At 47.2% G+C, this 18,536-nt stretch overlaps 1 protein-coding gene across 3 annotated transcripts in view; it reads left to right on the top strand.

Annotated features, from left to right (window-relative positions):
• Positions 1-18,536, top strand: part of SAMD4A (sterile alpha motif domain containing 4A) — a 206,984-nt gene that overhangs the window by 105,030 nt on the left and 83,418 nt on the right. For 2 of the 3 annotated variants that reach the window (XM_012757907.2, XM_012757906.2), the window contains exon 3: positions 17,358-17,876. In XM_012757907.2, the coding sequence (XP_012613361.2) occupies positions 17,358-17,876 (519 nt within the window). Of the gene's footprint in view, positions 1-3,509; positions 4,457-17,357; positions 17,877-18,536 lie in introns of those variants that run through there. The other variant, XM_020285836.2, reaches the window with a different exon arrangement.

The raw sequence follows: 18,536 nt of genomic DNA, 5'->3' as shown, positions 1-18,536 counted from the left end.
TTTTCAAACCCCATCATTTCACCCTCCCAGCAAAATATTGGCATAGAAAAGAGTTTTCCAAAGTCAACCCATTATTGGCTCAGATATTAATAGAAAAGAGTCAAGAAAAGGAAGAAGGTAGAGAGTTTAAAGCCAGGCCTGGTTTTAATTTATTTGTGGTTATTCTAACTAGTAAGTGAAACACACTCTCCCCCTGCCGTGCCCTGTCCCAGGCCTAAATTGCTCACCCATCAGAGAGGAGTTAACTTTTTCTAAGGGTGCCACCTTTAGGTCATTAACTTAGCAAATTACCTTGACATTCCTAGAAAAGCTCCATGCTTGCGCCAGTAAATATTTACTAAGTCAGTGGCACTTCAGATGGCACCCCAAAATCGCTGGTCCACTTCCAAAGGGTGAGCAGTTTACTTTCAGGAAATGGATTACTCACTTGTGGAATGAGACCAACACCCAGGCTACTCAGTTTCAACACACTTTAAAATGTAAAAGAGAACTTTTTCCTGCCTCGAACTTTAAAATTTTTTCCAGATGGACAGAAAGGGGTGAGCGCCTCGTGGCACCCAGTGGGGCTTGGTCCAGGGGCTGCGCACATCCAGCTGCCCCTAGCCCGGACCATGGCAAGGATGGTTACTGCTCGTGGCAGGTTGCTGAGAAGAGGCATCCCCGAGTGCCTTCCTCGTGTCCACGAACCAAACACCCACAAGAAACGGGAGATCTCTGGAAGGGCCGGAGCGTGCTCAGCCCTCAGTGGCCTGTGCTGGTTTCGCTTCTCAGCTGCAGCTGTCCACAGCTGTCTGGGAGGGGGAGCGGGCCCGGGAGGCGGCAGCAGCAGTGGTGGTGAGGTGGTGGCGTGGTTTTTACTCTTCCAGGCCTGGACCTTTGCCCTGGTGCCAGAGCAGGCGGCCAGCAGGCCCGCTCTGTGCAGGTTTTGACTTGGGGGTTAAGCTGAGTGCCTCAGAGCAGGACCCCGGGGTGGAGGCAGCTGAGCACAGTGCTCTGTGAGGTTCTGGGTACCAGGTTTTCACAGAGGCATTAAGTGTGTCCAGAGCTGGGCTGGCCATGAGGCTGCTGCAGGGGCTTAGAAATCACGTTACCTAATGATTATTAGAAAAACTGATGATTTTCAGCCTGAAAAGGATTTAGGGGGATGGCTATCTTGCGAAAGGAAGAATAGATTTTTCTGTATCTCTTTATTGTGGTAAAATATATCAACATAAAATTCACCATTTTAACTTCTGCGACATTAATTACATTCATAATGTTGTTTGACCATCACCCACTATCCATTCTGGAACTTTACCATCATCCCAAAGAGAAACTCTGTACTCATTAAACAATAACTCTGTACTCTACCCGCACCCCCTGGCAACCACCATTCTACTTTCTGACTCTGTGAATCTGACTACTCTAGGCACTTCACACAAGTGGAAAATATACAGTATTTGTCATTTTGTGTCTGGCTTAATTCAGCATAATGTCCTCAAGGTTCATCCATGTTGTAGCATGTGTCAGAATTTCCTTCCTTGTCAAGGCTGAATAATATTCCATTGTATGCATGTACCACAGTTTGTATATCCATTCATCTGTTGATGGGCATTGGGGTTGCTTCCACATTATGGCTATTGTGAGTAGTGCTACTGTGAACACTGGTATGCTGGTATTTGTTTGTAGATTTATTCTTTGTGGTTTCAGAAAACCTGACCTTAGTTGGATGGGTAGAAGTTGCAGAGAGGCTAATTATGGCTCCAGTCATCCCAGCTCTCTTTGGTGGTAGAACAGCCCCCTGTGGCTGGGAGTGGCTCAGCCCAGGTGACCCACAGGGGACAATTGGGTGGTGGTGACACTCACAACAAGTACAGGGAATACCAGAAAAATCTCTGCCGGGCCCTTCCATCTTTAGAATCCTGTGATTCTCAGGCAGATGAAGTGTGCATCTTAAAGGCAACATCTGGAGAAAAACAGTGGTGTCAGATCAACGTCAGTTTCCTGAGAGAGAGAAGAATTATCCACCAGTCAGGAGAGGTGACTTTGCTAAACTCTCGGTGGCCTGGACTTGAGATCAGAAGCCGATGCTGCTGTGCAGCTCAAACAAAGGTTCTGTGTAGTCCTGGGGAGAGCTTTTCAGAGCCCCGTAGAAAGCTTTCTTGCCCTGTAGCATCCTGGGGGGAGGGTGTGAGTGCAGCTTCCTGGCACAATTCCCTCCTGTCGGAGAGGAGGATGCCCCCCTGGGAGGACTGAAGCCAGGCTCCATGCAGGTTAGGCTGGGTGCGGGTTGGGGACCTCGACAACGGTGGAGAATGCTGGACTGGGGGGTTTCAGGAGTGAATGTCAGCGGGGGTGGGGATGCCCTGGCTCCAACACAGTTAGCTTCATTCTGCTACAGTTGGGAGTTTTCTTATCATTAGTCGGGAAGGCCTAGCCAGAGAATTCCAGTATTCCAGAGCGAGTTTAATTGTGGGTGATTTCATTCTGCCCTTTTTATGTCGAAGCCAGGAGCTTGCGTCATACAACAGTGAATTCAGGGAGATTTTTATTTGCATGTGAATCATCGCTTTTCCAGCTGAATGTCACTTACTTGGAATTTTTGTCTGATTTTGTTTTTGTTTTTGTCTCTTGGTGTTTTTCCATCAGGCTCTTTGGCTAACCAGAAAAAAAAAAAAAATTAGAGGAAGGGCTCAATCTTACTGAAGCAGGGTTTGAGTTGGCAACTCAAAAGGAGAGTATTATGAATGTGAAAAAAAGAAAACGGATGCTTTATTTTGCTTTGAGGGAGGGACCGAAGCCAAGTGAAATTGAGAGCTCTAATTTGGGAATAGTGTTATTACAGGTCACTGGGAGTTGGTTACGCGCTAAATTGGGAGGCTGTCACATGAGGACGCAGCAAAGGCGGATCACATGGCCGGCGGTTGCGGCTCTTTTACGATGAAATTTTATTTTATTTACTACATGGCTGAAATGCATTTATGTCACGTTGAGAAACCAGGTCGCCTTATTGGCTGGTAATTGCTGTCTGTCCTGGCCCATCAGTTGTTTTATAAATGAGCCAGTTCTTCCAATAAACGTGCTTTTCAGGGCTTTATTTAGGCACTGGAATCTGTTCTGTGATGAGTGGAGCTGGCCATGTGATCCAGGTTATATGTCTGACCTTCACCTTCACCTTCGTGTCTTAGTCCAGGGGCTTCCTTTTCCTCCAAAGGCTCTACCCATTTTAGACACCAAGGTCAAGGCATTCAGATAATTTTAAAAGAGGTATATGTGTGTGTGTGTGTGTGTGTGTGTGTGTGTGTGTGTGTGTGTATGTGTGTGTGTGTGTGTGTGTGTATGTGTGTGTGTGTGTATAAAAAGAAGCGATAAAGTCCATTTTTTAGATTATCCTCCACTTCCTCAGCACTGATACTCTAAATGTCAGCTTGCAAAATAAAAACAAGAAAAGATGGATCCTGCCCCACCATGGGCAGTTCATGAGCAAAATATTTCATCCTACCCCCAAACTGTAGACTTTTGATGTTCTTGGCGTCTTGGGGGAGGACCAGGAAGGGGTTGTGTGTGGTAAGCTGCTGGTTTTCTTGAAGAATCAAGGTTGGCTTTTCTTGATGTCCGAAGCCCTGATTAGTTAGCTGTGTTTGAAATAAAAACAAAAAAGCAGCCAAGAAAGAATATCTAGAATTCAGTTAATTCATTTCCAGCACAAACAAGCTGTGCTCATGGTCCTAAATGGGATGCGTTACTAAGCTGGTGACACAGGCTGCTCGTGCCACTGAAGAAGCATCCGGGCCACGATGCTTGCAATCGAGGTTAGGAATAGAAGGTGTGTGGAAACTTTCTATAAAGGGTGGCCGGGTCCCCGGACGAGGGGTCAGGGAGTTCTGCACTATTCACGGCAGCACCGGGGCATTGCTGTGGGGTTGGAGACAGGTTTCTCTGCACCTCAGTGTCCCCTAAGTGCCATTTTGGGTTGGGGGAGGGGAAGATAAGGGCCCCGGGAGATGTTTGAGATGTCAGATGCCATCAGGTGAGTGCAGGGCGCTCACATCAGGGCCCCGTGTCCCTGGGTGGGGCTGGGATGCTTGTGCCTTCCCAGGCGTGGCCCTGTGTGGGTGGCGCCTCTGACATCACAATACCCGGCCGGACACTCAATAATGACCAGCTGTGCCCAGTGGACACCAGAGGAGGGAAGAAAAGGAGGAGGACAAAGTGGAGCGGGAGGAGATGGAGCAGTCCCTTATGTGATCATTTCCATCAACGCACAAATTTTTCACCTAACATCTGGTTCAACTGTAATGTGTTCAGCTCCATTTAACCTGTACAGCGGCTGGGCCCTCCCCCCAAACTCAGCAAAATATTCTGGTCCTCTAATCGAGAGACTTTTGCTCCTGTTGCTGCATGTCCCGTGGTTCATCGTCAGCCCAGTGAGTTGGTACTTCTTCACCAGACAGCTCTCCAGAGTGGCCGCTCAGAGGTAATGTGCAGGCTCCCGCGTCCGGCTGCTGCGGCCTTGGCAGACACGTCTCGGCCCTCCTTCCCCGAGCAGCACGGGACGCCGGGGACCGCGTAGGGGTGCTTTGTGAGTGTGTGAGTCTGTGGTGAAAATGCTTTAAACCTGACCTTCTCGTCTTCGTTTTACTCATGAGCCATCCCAGGCTTCTCTAGACTTTCTTATATTCTTAAGACCCAAATGGCCAAATCGTGGCTTCCCTGTCTGTCCTTAGAAGCAGCAATCACCCCTTTTAACTGGCTGAATCACTACAGAAAACTTGAGTTCAGCCCTGTGCTAGAAATATTATGACATTTTGTTGCTCATTTATTGTCGGTGTTTTATTCTTAATCCAACAACATTCTCTTAAAAATAGTCCCTTGCCACTCTTTCAGTTGATTCCTCATTTTCCCACCTGGTTTCATTGCAGATGTCCCAAAAGCTGTAAATGAGAGGCCATGCTCTTCCTTTGGTTCCCAAACCTGAGCCCGGATCCGAATCATCCAGAGGGCTTGTTGACTGTTTCTGGTTCAGTAGATCGAGGGAGGGGTCCCAGAAGGTGCATTTCTAACAATTTCCCAGGGGTGCCATTCCTCCACGCTTAGTGAACCAGTGCTGCGACCTTTGGGTCTCCTTTCTGCCCCCAGTCTCGTAGGAGAGGGCCCCACGGAGCGTCTCCGTGGTCCCTCAGATGATGGTGACCGAAGCTGGCAATGACATAGTGCTCACGGTGGGCCAACGACAGTCCCATGCTTTACAAAGATTAAATAATTTGAACATCAGAACGATCTTACAAGGCATCTCACTTTCCAGGTGAGACGTGTTTAAGTGATGGCCCAAGTTCACACAGCTAGCGCAGTGCAAGGTCTGGGGTTCCCACCCAGTGTGGCTAGCGTCTGTGCTCTGACTCGCTGTGCTTTATCATCTTTTTATTTCCCCCAAGTCACTTAGAACTCCTGATATTCCTACAGTGCTTGGAAGTGAACACCTCAAAAGGTGCTCCCAAGACAACTGAGCATATCTCAGGTACTCACAACCAGCATCTTGGGATCCGACTCCCCAGGCGACTGGGCTGCCCCACCTGTGTCCGTGTGTACAGAGAGGCAAGAGGAGGGGCTCTCAGCGGAACAGGACAGATGTTCAGTGTAGGAAGGTATTGGGGGTGCTCATGTGAAGATACTGGGGGCGTCCATCTACAAAGAGAGGCTGGCTCTCCCCTTCTGCCGGCCTCAGAGTCCCCTCCCCATCCTGCCCTGGTCCAGAGCTTTCTGCTGTTGATATTAATATGTAGCATCTAATCAGAAAGACAGATGGAGCTGGGAACAGTCTGCTGTGTCATAAGCTGCCATAGAAAAATACATGTATATCTTTTGACCAGTGTGGTCTAGGAAGCCTGCGTGATCAATAGGGACCTATGCAGGGGAGTAGGAAGCACCTGAGTGGGAGGCACTGTGCCTACCCTCAAGGAGCCAGCAGTCCCATCGAAGGGAAAATGCCATGCAGGCCTATAAGTCATTGAGCTCAGTTTTGGTAGAGGGAGGGCAGGGAGTAGATGAGTAGGATTCAGAGATGCAGGTAGATTCTTAAACTGGGTTGTGGCTGATGGAGGCAGATGGGAGAGGGTTGGGATATATACAGGGCATGTCTGTAGTGGACAGTATTTAACGCCAGTAATGATAATGTCCTCTTTTAAGATGTAAACAGCCAGGGTTCAAGTCTCTCCTGGTACAGTGATAATGGATTAAGCTCTTTGTGTTTTCTCTGTGGGGTGCTGGCTGGGGTCTGCTGGAGGGCCTGGGGCACTTTAGAGAATGGGCTCCACTCCTTACAGGGCTGCCTGCTGGTTCTGGAAATGGAGCACTTCTCGGAGTGCTTCTCTACTCCTCTGGTCGGATTCTCCCCTAGCTTTCTGTGTTGCAGACGTTTCTATGGGCACAAAACTTCCCCATGGCTGTCCCTACACTGCAAACCCTATTGAAAAGCACAGATTATAGCGCCAGGCCATGTACATTGATAGGAACCAAAGATAAATATCTGATGGATTAACAAATACATCTACCTCCAAAGGTGGTGGTACAAGGCTAGATTAAAACAAAACAGAACAGCAGGCTGCTGCTGCCCCTCTCAGCTCAGGGCCAGCGTGGCTAGAGGTTAGCTTTGTCTTGCTCCTCACCGGGCCATGTGCCCTAGACCTTGGGGTAAAGTTGAGGGAGGGCAGCAAGGGGTCAGTTTTCAAGCTCCCTGGACAGAGGGGCCCCTTGCTGCCCCCGTCTCTTCCTCCTTAGAGTTTAGAAGGTTTGTTTCCAGCAAGGCGTGTCCTCTCTCCAGCTTCTCGGCAGCGTGAGGTGCTCCTCACAACACGGCACGGGGCCGCCTGCTCCTGGCCGCGTGGGTCAGCGTGCAAGGCCCGAACCCGTCCTCTACTCGGCCACGGCGCGTGCTTCTCTCCTCCCTCTCAGGTCTTTCTCTTCCCTTCTCCCCCCCCCCCACCCCTCCTTCCCCCACGCAGCCATCTCACCATTTTCTTGCCTTCTTCGTAGAGTTCTAGATGGTATGCTTGAGACTCGGGAAGGATGAGAGCCCTTGTCCACAGGCATTACCCTTAGGGGCTCTGAGCTCTCATCTCCTATAAGCATCTCTGCCCGGTCCGCTAAAGCCAAGGTCCCTCATCTGATTGATCCTCCTGGTTCTGGTCCAGCTACTTACCTCCAGGTCTACTTAATTTCACGGTGGGATGCCCAGAAGGAAGGAAATGGCCTCAGCCATTGTCATTCCCGACTAGAGAGCCATAGTCTTCATCATCGTCCTTCCTACCTCCTCTCCACTGCCCTGAGGACTTTGGCAATTAGAAAGTAGCTGCCCTTCTCCAAAAATATGAAAGGAATCTTATTCTGGTTGCATCAATAGACCTACTAACCTGAAAACAATTCGGTGCACAAGTAACAGGTGGAAGTAAGCTGCCTTTCCCTGCTTACCTTCGCAGGAACCCCGGGCGCTGGCCGGCAGCTGGCCAGGAGCAGGGAGGGGAGTGTGCCTCTAGCTCCCTCTGCAGGGCCATGTCCAGGGAGGCCAGGACAGCGGGACAGAATATGTTCCCGGGTCACCCAACTCTGTCCTTTGATAGTTATCTAGGCCTTCCCCCCCCCAAAAAAAAAAACACTCCCAGTGAATTTGTGACCACAAGTTCAAATATCCTGCCTCAGCAACATTGTATCTCCTCTCCTCTGTAGAATGACTGGTACATGTAAGAATTTCAGACTTCATACCTCAATGAGTAATATGTAAGTTTTACTATCAACATTTCCAACATGTATATTCTGGGAATATATATGTGCTGTTCCTTGGTGACAATATTTACACAGTTTCACACCACACCACAGGGCTCTTACATTCACACTTATCCTTTGGCTTCCCATCTCTCAAGATGGGAAATTTTGTCTATAAATTGTTGAGCAACTTCCTCATTATTTTAGAAAGCGTGGGACCCAGTGACTTAACAGTTCAGAGCCACTTAAAGATACAGAATGGCCCCTTCGTGTCAGAGGTGGAATGTGTCCGCTCTGGCCCTTCCTGAACTTCCTGAGGTTTATAAATGTGTTGTATGACGTGGCCAGTACTCAGTTTGGTCCGTCGGATTGAGCAGGAACTATTCTTTTGTGATTTGACCTGTTTATAGTCCTCCCAAGATACTCTTCTGTTGACTCTGTCTCCATATTGCTGAGGATTTTAGCCTCGAAATGCCTTGTTAACAAATATTATCGAAATTAGGCTACGTGGACCTCGGTGTGCTACTTTTGGGGCTTGCGTTTCTAATGCTTCCTGCAGAACAAGGCCTAGATCTAAGTGCCGCAGTACAAAGCATGGTTTTCTCTTTGCAAGGTCTGCCTGCAGATCGCTAATTCCTTATTTTAAGATGCCATCGGAGAGTAACGCTGTGGTGAATGGGGTTTTGGCAGTGGTGGTCTGGGAGTGTGAGGGCGGCACTGAAGACTAGTGAGTGGAAAAGCTTCCTGCTTTTAGAACATTTACAGCCTCTCCTCCAAGGGGTTATGGTATAGAAAAACTAGCCGGATGTGGTTTGCAAGAACGTGTCTTGTGTTTGTCAAGAGTAAGGTAACATTTTTTTCACCTCTAATTTATATGACTCTTAGGAGACCCATTCCTATAAGGTTTTTTTCTGAGACAGAGTCTGGCTCTGTTGGCCCAGGCTAGAGTGCCATGGCCTCAGCCTAGCTCACAGCAACCTCTCAAACTCCTGAGTTCAACCGATCCTCCTGCCTCAGCCTCCCGAGTAGCTGGGACTACAGACACGTGCCACCATGCCCCACTAATTTTTTTCTATATATATATTTAGTTGTCCAGATAATTTCTTTCTATTTTTAGTAGAGAAGGGTCTCACTCTTGCTCAGGCTGGTCTCAAACTCCTGACCTTGAGGGATCCTCCTGCCTCGGTCTCCCAAAGTGCTAGGATTACAGGTGTGAGCCACCATGCCCAGCGCCCATGAGGTTTTATTAAAACATAATCACTTAGCGCCAAAAAAAATTCAAGCATACAACAGTCTTAACACGACCCTGCCGGCCTCGGTTTTCTTTCCTCCTTCAACAGATGTTTGTGAGAGTTGTATTAAATACATTTCATTCTGCTGTCTCAGCCTCTCAAATCTTTGTCATGAAGATTATTTTAATTGGTGTCAGTTACAATCAGGAAAAGCACCCATTATGCTTTTGTTTTCCAGCACCTGGGGAAATTTTCCATCTTAAACAGAATACTGAGAAGGAGGATGTAGTAAAGACTTTGAAAATTGAGCTAATTATTTTATTTTCCTCCTTTCTGTGTTCCTGTTTTTATTTGACTCTAAAGCTAAAGATAATTAGGATATGGCAGAGTCAAATGAGAAAGGTGACCAAATAGTTTTTGCGTGACAGTTGGTACCTACTATCGTTTGTAGCTCATCCAGTCTGTCTTCATTTAAAGGACATTTCTAGGAAATAACTAACATTTTGAAGAAATCTTAAAGTCTAAGAAAACATTATCAGACAAAAGGCCAGGGGACAATTTTATATAGCCATTAAGAATGTAATTAATAAGAAGATGTTAATGATGGGGAAATGGAGACACTCTCACTACCCTCAGAGAGCTTACATTCTTGAAGAGAGAGGCAGGACAAGTGCACGGCTCAGCAGCTCACACGGTGATAAGTGCTATGGAGAAAAGAAAGCAGGACCTGGGGATAAGGGGTGTAAGGTGAGGGAGTATGTGGACAGAGAGGGCCTTCCTAGGAAGGTGACATTTGACTTGAGACAGAGCTGAGAGAGTATAAATGGGGGCATCAGGGAAACATGCCAGGCAGAGGAAAGAGCAAGTGCAAAGGCCCTGAGGCAGGCACATGTCAAGGAAGCCAGGATGGACTAAAGAGAGGGGCAGGGTGGAGACTAGATCAGAGAAGGACTAAGAGGCCATCACAAGGATTTTGGCTTTTACTCAGAGTGGATGGGAAGCCACTGGAATGTTTGGGCATGGGAGTGATATGACCTATCTTCTGGTTTTAAAAGATCATTCCTTGAAATCCTTTCTAAGGGATGTGAGGGAAAAAGATGATTCTTTTAGGAATGATCATTGTGGTTAATAACAGACTCTTGGTGAGAGGGAGACCGATTCTGGGTATGTTGTGAAGAGTCAGCCCACAGGATTTGCTGACAGGTTAAATACGGGAGAGAAAAGAAAAGAGTCAAGGATGATACTCCCAGGTTTTGAAAAGATGGAAAAGCTGTTTGCTGAGATAGGGAAGAAGAGCAAAGGAGCAGATCTGGTGAGAGTGAGAACAGGAGTTGGGTTCTGGGCGTGCTGGCTGGGTTTGAGGCTGTCTGCGTGGCCGTGTGGACGAGACGAGTGGATATGGGAGCCCGGAGCTCAGGGAGAGACCGGGGCTGGAGCACAGATGCGGGAGTTGTTCACACACCCACAGGCCAGAGGCGTAACTGAGGCCAGCGGTTGGGGGAGCAGCCTGTTGGGTGTCCTCTGGGAATGGGCAGCCTCGGACCTGAGTTGCTCGTAGCCAGGCGGAGGTCAGAAGCCTAGCGGTGAATCCCAGCCCCAGCTCCAGCCCTTGGCTGAGGCCTCAGGACTAGTTCTCAGCTGGCCCAGGTCCTTCAGGAGCAAGGGAGCACTCCTGGAGCACCCAGCCATGACAGTACCTGGGGGGAAAGTGACCACGGATGGAAAGTCCCCATTGGAGAGATGACCAGATGGCTCTGGAGAGGTGAATGGCTCACTGTAGGCATCTGCGAGGGCTAGAGGCACTTGGTTCTTGCCCTTTGAGGATGGCCACGGACCTCTGAATGACTAGCCCTTGACGGTTTTTCTGCTGTCAGAAAAGGCTATGGTGGCTAAAATGGGAGACAGAGCCACCAGGTAACACCAAGTTCTTTGTATTAGTTAACTGTTGCTGTGTAACAAATTCTCTCAAAACTTGATGGTTTAACATGATAACAAACATTCGTCTTCCATTTTTCTGAGTTTTAGGCATTTGGGGCCACCTAGCTGGATAGTTCTGGCCTGAAAGTCTCCTATAGGGTTGCAGTCAAGAGTTTACCTGGAGCTGGAGAAGCCACCTCCTAGGTGGCATTCACAGCTGGCAAGGTGGTTCTGGCTGTTAGCAGAAGGCCTGAGTCCTCCTCACCATAGGACCCTCCCTGGGCAGCCTGAGTATCCTCATAATTGGCATGGCTTCCCCAGAACCGGAGAAGCCAGAGAGAGAAGTCAAAGCTGCAGTGCCTTTTATGACCTCGTATCAGAATGCCTCTGCCACACTCCACTGGTCACATCCACCTGCTCTGATTCAGTATGGGAGGGGAGTACACAGGTGTGAATGCCAGGCAGCGAGGATGGATGGGGGCCAGCAATCGCCCTCCTTGAAAATAGGGAGAGAGTTTGTATCTTCTCAATCCTTTGCATCTATTCCAACCACCACTTGCAGCAATAGGGGCTCAGCAACTGCAGATCGTCTGGGTTTCCAATCACAACTGATCTAATCCACATCACTTGCAGGTCTCCTCCAAATTACAGGAATTTTTCTCTAGTTACCTGTAGCTCAAGAAGGGGGTACCTTGGGAGACAATAGTCAAGTGCAGGTACCAACACAAAAATCCCACCATGTGCCATGTTGGTATTTGCCATGTTTCCCCTCTGATTTTTCAGGTGCCCTGGGTCAGCTCACATCCCTCCCAAATGCATGGGATGCGGTGCTGCCGTCTGGGTTTGAGTTGTGCAGAGTTGCACTGAATTTAGAAGCCTTTAGTTCACGATGTGTCTAGGATTGAGTTTGTAACATAAATTCTTCCAAGGAGCATTTGACCATGTAAGACCCACCTTACCCCCTCCCTTTTAGCACATTTATTTCACCACTACTTCTCATGTGTGTGTGCACTTAATTCCCAGCCATTTCTTGCATGAGCAAATTGCCTAAATGCACTTGTGAGAAACCCTTTTATGGTAAATGTTATTAAACTGAAAACAAGGGTATAATAAAATAGCAATTTAAGGGTAATTTACTAACAACTAAAGCCCTTAAACATTGACATACCATTGTGTAGTAATAATACCAGACTTGGTATTTAAACACATTCTTTGCCACTCCAAGAATCATTGGGATAGTTTCCTAATCCTCATGGTGTTTAATTATACCTCTTTTAATTTTTTTTTTTTTACTACTACTATGTCACTGGTTTACAAATTACAAATCATTAACTTTTATCTACATAGAACATCCAGCGAACTGTTACGTCTTTGCTCCTTATTCAGAGATATAATAAAGAAAATATTCAGAAAATGTAATAGAGCTGAGCTTGCATCATCGAACCTTGCAGTTCTTGCATTGCTGTTTTCCAGACTGTTTCCTGAGTTGGGTAATGAATGGTTGAGACTGTGTCTCAGAAGTGATCAATTGCTTGAAAATTATGAGGATTCCTGGGTCTTCCCCATGGAGGAGCATCTGTTGAATATAAAGCTCAACAAAGACTCCTTGCTCTCTGGAAGGTAGTGTGCATGCCACAAAGAGGCCAGTGGGCAGCTGGGCAGGACCGAGCCTGCACGACCAAGTCCCCGCACGTGGGATCTGGCTTCTGTTTGAAGGTGGCGATGCCCACGCTCGTCAGCACCCTGGGGATGCTCACCCTGACGGACTGATTCGAACTAACTAGAAAGCAGGGAGGTAGACCCTGCAATGCTGGCTTGTTAATTTGCCACGAGGACCCATCATCAGACCAGACGTACTCAAAGTCCATATAATCAGTGCACATTCTCCCTGCAGGCAGGCCTCCACGGGATGCCAAATCATAATCAGAAACCATTTACTAAGTCGTCCTGAAAAATCATCGTCACAGAACCTGGAAATACATCAAGTCTCTATGATCAGTTCATTCTTTCCCCGAAGGTGCCTGGGGAGCCATATCAGAGCCCAAAGGTGGTTTCGTGAGTAGCTAATCAGGACAAGGGCAGCTGAGGGAGGTGAGTGTTTAGTGGCAACAGGTTAGCTTCATGGGTCCGTCTCAGAATGGGCATGACTTTGCCAGAAGGACTGAACTACTCAAAGCCAAATGGCTAAAACCTCCTTTTTCCTAGAGGGGCATTTGGATAGTGTATCAGTTCTCTTTGGCCACATAAATTACCTAAAACTTAGCAGCTTGAAACAGTAAACATATTATACACACAGTTTCTATGGCTCAGAGGTATGAGTGATTCTGGCTCAGGGTCCCTCAGAATGTTGCCTGAGGCCACAGCCATCTGAAGGCTTCACTGCGTCTGCTTCCAGCATGGCTCCCTCACACGGCTGGCGGAGGCCTCAGTTGCTCACCATAAGCACTTCCCCACGGGTTGCTTGAGTCCCCTCACAGCATGGCAGCTGGCTTCCCCTAGAGGGAGCGATCCAAGAGACAGCCAGGGAGAAGCTGCGGTGCCTTTTATCACCTAGTCCATGAAGTCACACACTGTCATTTCTGCTGCATTCTGTTTCATTGTTTGCCAGAAGTGACTCACTAAACCCAATCTGCACTCAAAAGGAAGGGTATTGGGCTCTACTGTTCACAGAGGGGAGTGTCAAAGAAATGATGACATATTTTAAAACCACAATAGGTGTCACCTACAGCTAAGGTATCTCTCCTTTTTTGTACACTTCTGTGGCTAAACAACAACTCTGCTGATCCATGTCCTCTATTAATATATTTATAACTAGTATATATTTATATGCAATTCGTCTATAATAATATATAGTATATAACATATAATTCTATATTATAAATGCATACTCAGTTTATGGCCAAGCCATTATAGCACGATGGCCGTTATGTCTCTTTGAGCAATTTGCCTACCTCCACTCTGTCGTTCCCCCACTAGCCAGGGCAACTGGGGCAAGTAACTGGCCCCATCTGTGCCTCTGTGTCGTCCTCCGTAGGATAAGGCTAGTAATAGGACCTACTCATAGCGCTTCTTGGGAGGATTAAATGAGTAATTAAGTGCACAGGGCTTAGAAGAGTGCCTGGCACGTAGTGAACATTCAACACTGTTGGCTCTCAGCAGTGGCAGCTGGAGCAGCCGCAGAAACGGTTGGATCCGGTAGGTGCAGTTAGCCTCAGAGAGCAGCCTTATTTCCGTGTTCTCAGTGGTAGTAAACAAAAGCCATAGTTGTCTTCCTGGCCACACCATGGCCCCACGCCATCCAAGTCCTACCCTGAGGGCAGAGAAAGAACCATGTCAGCCCTGGAAGGGACCAGGGCCAGCGTCCTCTCGTTTTCCTTCCTCCTTCGACTCCCAGGTTAATCCCTGGCAGAGTGTGGTTACGTGGAGATAACATGTTTAGTTTAGTTTGCACTCTGAGTCCCATTTACATTTTGGGTTTGTTCCTGATTTTTTTTTTTTTTTTAGGCTGACCTTTTGCGGAAGAGTAGAATATCCAAACAGGGAAATGATCTAGCAGAAAGCTAGGTAGGGAGTTCCTCAGCCTTGTAAATTTTTATTATTAAAGGTTGTTCCCAAATTTTATTTTTAAATGTACATTTTCTAAGGCGCATCCTAGCTCCCTGTGATGGGTGTTGGCTGATAGTGTAGTTTTCCTTCTTCTCGGCCCCATTACCTCTTTCCAGTGTGTCTTGGGCTTAATGAATAGATTTTATCTTCATCCCGAATGCATTCATCATTTGAAACGTGCCTGCTGTTTGCCGAAAATGTTTTGATGAGAAAGTTAGGTTGGCGTTTTCTTCGTCTCCCAGAGCTACTTTAAAAGGGAGGCTGTACCTAGTGGAATGCACGAGGGCTGTCTTGTGTCATGGGCAGTTAGCTAAATATAGAGTCCGGGAGCTGGGAGGGACCTGCTGAGGTCATCCGTGCCCTCCCAGCGGCCTTCCCCTGAATGCGTGCAATCCCGTGCTGGCCAGCTCAGTAGCCACCAGCCACCTATGACCTCCACACACTTCAGCGAGAAGCCACTTCAGCTGTGCCTAGTCCAACTTCAGATGTACTGTCAGTGATAAAATTCACCCTGGATTTGAGGATTTAATACCAAAAATAGAAAGAAAATGGCTCGTTAATAATTTTGGATTGATTACATGTTAAAATGATAATATTTGGATATATTAGGTGAAATAAAATATATCATTAAAATTAATTTCACCTTGTTCTTTTCACTCTTCTTTCATGTGGCTACTAGAAAGTTTAAAATGCCATGCGTGGCTTGTGTTATCCCTGCTGCTCAAGACAATTGCACTCTGTCATTCAGCCCTCAGGACAGAGACTCTAGAGCCTTCCTTGGTATCTCTGAGTTTTTTTTTTATTATTATTCTGGCTATTCATTCTTGTCCACATCCTATCTTAATCTCTCCTGCTTCAATTTGGAGACTTCTACTTCAAATAGTTGACTCTTTGGCATCTCCCTATGAATTCCCCACTTGAAGTGTGTCAAGCATCTCTTCGTATTGTTGTAAGCACAATAAATCCATTTTCTTGCACCTTTTGACTTTCTTCCTCTTTGATAACTTTTAATAACTTCTCCTGGGCTATTGCTGGTTCTCTATATTATTTTTAAAACTTGGTACCCAAAACCGCCCACATTGCTCTCATGTGGGTCTGACTAATGCAGGGAAAGTAGAAGGAATTTCTTCTACCTTCAAGTACTTGACTGGTGCTTCTGCTACTTTATTTAATCCAGCAGCACGAGGAGGGACAGATGCTATTTGTACCACGCCTGATGGATGAGGCCGTTGAGGCTCAGAGAAGTTAAGTAATTTACCAAGGTTCCACCACAAATTAAGTGGCAGATCTGGGATTTGTGCCGAGGTTTGCCTGATTCCAAAGCTCATGCTCTTTCATTCTACACCATGCCTGCCTGCCTTGGTGGCATTTTCCTTTGAAAGAATGCTTTCCTGTAGTCTGAGTGGCCTTGCAGGACAGGCTGATGCATTTGAAACTTACGGTCAACAGTGACACTTGGGCTTATTCTGTTATGTGTGTGCCTAGCCAGAATTGTGAAGCCCTTCTGCTAAATTCCAGAAACCCCTTCCAACCCTGCAGATACTATGGGAAAGCAGGCAGGACTGCCCAGCCCTAGCCTTTGTAGGGTTATCAGAAGGCCAGAGTTATGGTCTCCAGGTGTCAGAAGTGACTCTTCTGGAAGGGACCTTTCTTTCCTGTGGCCCCAGAGAGTCGATGGATAACTATCAACCTCAAAGCCAGCTATTTCTCAAAGGCTAATAAGGCAAAGTGCACTGTTTGTGTTCTGAGTGGGAGGGCCCAGAAAGGATCCTTGTGAGCGTGTTAAAAGGACATCCTGATGTGGATGAACTTAAGGACATCATGCTCAGTGAAGTAAGGCAATCACCAGAGGACAAATACTGTATGATTCCACTTCTCACCAGAGGACAAATACTGTATGATTCTACTTCTGAACCTAGAGGAGTCAGACTCATACAGACAGAAAATAAAATGGAATGGTGGTTGCCAGAGGCTGGGGAGGGCAGGAATGGGGAGTTACTATTTAATGAGGGCAGAGTTTCAGTTCAGGAGGATGAAAAAGTTATGCAGGTGGATGGTGATGGTGGCTGTACCTCACTGTGAATGTGCTTATTGCTACTGAACTATATGCTTAAAAATGGTTAAAATAATCAATGACATGTCTATTTTAAGACAGTAGGAACAAAAACATCTTCATGTAAAGAAAATAGCCTACTTAGCATGTACAATGGGAGGCATCCCTGGAACCACGCCTTGGATCCATTGCTAATGAGCAAGATCCATAGCTCAGGAGCTAGAATGCTAGCTTGGAGCCCGCAGTTGTTCTTCTGAGTCAGCCTCTTATGAGAAAGGTGCAGGTTTACTGCACTGAGATGCCTGGAGTCCTTTGTGTCCTGACTAATTTCTCCATGTAGGAAGTTTTACCAATTTCACACAAATGCCTTTGCTAGGATTGAAACCACTTTTCATGTCTGGAGGAGGGAAAAGTACCTCACCCCAAGGACTATGTTGTGTGGAACCTTGGTTTACACTGGTTTTTGTTAGTCTTAGCCCCCTGTGTGTCTGGGAGGAGAGCTAAACTTTTCTAGAAAAGGAAACAGGGCTGTAAATTCTACTTGGTTGTACCAAAGTAGTTATAGTTTCTTTGGAGACATGAATGAGAAATAGATTGAGTACCTAAACATCCAAGAATGTTTGATCTGTGTTTCATTGAAATCTCTGGCCCCTGAAAACCTGTCCTTCGACCAACCTGATGCATAGGCTGTCTTGAAAAAATTTAGCCAGGGTACATTAGGACTCTAATACACAAAAATTCTCTTTACAGTGTGCTGATTAGTGTCGTTGTGGTTGTATTTGCTTATTTGCCCTGTATATTTTCCTTTCTAGGAATCATTAACCAATGGCAACAGGAATCCAAGGATAAAGTGATTTCCCTCCTGTTAACTCACCTGCCTTTGCTGAAGCCAGGAAACCTTGACGCAAAAGTAGAGTATATGAAACTGCTGCCCCAAATCCTGGCACACTCTATTGAACACAACCAGCACATTGAGGAGAGCAGGCAGCTGCTATCCTATGCTTTGATACATCCGGCCACCTCGTTGGAAGACCGCAGTGCTTTAGCCATGTGGCTGAATCACTTGGAGGACCGCACGTCGACCAGCTTTGGTGGCCAGAACCGAGGCCGCTCGGACTCTGTGGACTATGGGCAGACGCACTACTATCACCAAAGACAGAACTCCGACGACAAGCTCAACGGGTGGCAGAACTCTCGGGATTCTGGGATTTGCATCAATGCCTCCAACTGGCAGGACAAAAGCCTGGGATGTGAGAACGGCCACGTGCCCCTCTACTCCTCCTCGTCTGTCCCCACCACAATCAATTCGATTGGAACCAGCACAAGTACAAGTAAGTGCCTGGAAGTCCTTTAAGGCAGTCTGGTTTGGCGACTTGCTGTGTGTGTGTTGCATGTCCTGCTGACATGTCTGCCCCGCGCACCCCGTCACCCTGGGAGAGAAGGGCTGATTGGAACTGGCTGTGGGGAGGGGTTCTCTGGACCCCACGTTTGCTGCTCTTTGGCTCTGGAAAGATGAAAATGCCGGGCAGGTAAAAGTGATTGATGGTCCAAATTTGGGCAACAAGCAGACCAAAAATAAATAAGAAAGAGGGTAGAAATGGTGAAAGGAGGAAACTTCCTGTTTCCACGGACGGAAGTGCCTTTCACCACACGCCTTTCACCCTGGGCTTTTGGATTTGCTGAGACGCTGATTTACCGTGTGATTCTCTAAACCTGATTCTAACCCATGGTTAACCAGCCAGCCTCACAGGGCTTTGTGCATTTCCCTTTTTCTTTTCTTTTCCTTTCTCTTTCTTTTTTCTTTTTTTTTTTTTTCTCTTTTTTTAAATTTCACCCTGGAATGCTCCCTCCCCTTGCATTTCCTGGTTTCAGTCCCCAGTTGTCCGGGCACTTTTGCTCCTGACCGGGGAGCAGGTTTGCTAGCTGAGAATGCTGCTCTGTGCTGTGGCCCGGTGTGAATGCTGTGGACTCCTGTCCTCCTGTCGCTCAGT

This window comes from Microcebus murinus, chromosome 6 (genome assembly GCF_040939455.1).
Source record: "Microcebus murinus isolate Inina chromosome 6, M.murinus_Inina_mat1.0, whole genome shotgun sequence".
NCBI lineage: Eukaryota > Metazoa > Chordata > Mammalia > Primates > Cheirogaleidae > Microcebus > Microcebus murinus.
Note: the sequence above shows the minus strand (reverse complement) of the source record. Positions and strands in the feature narration are given on the sequence as shown.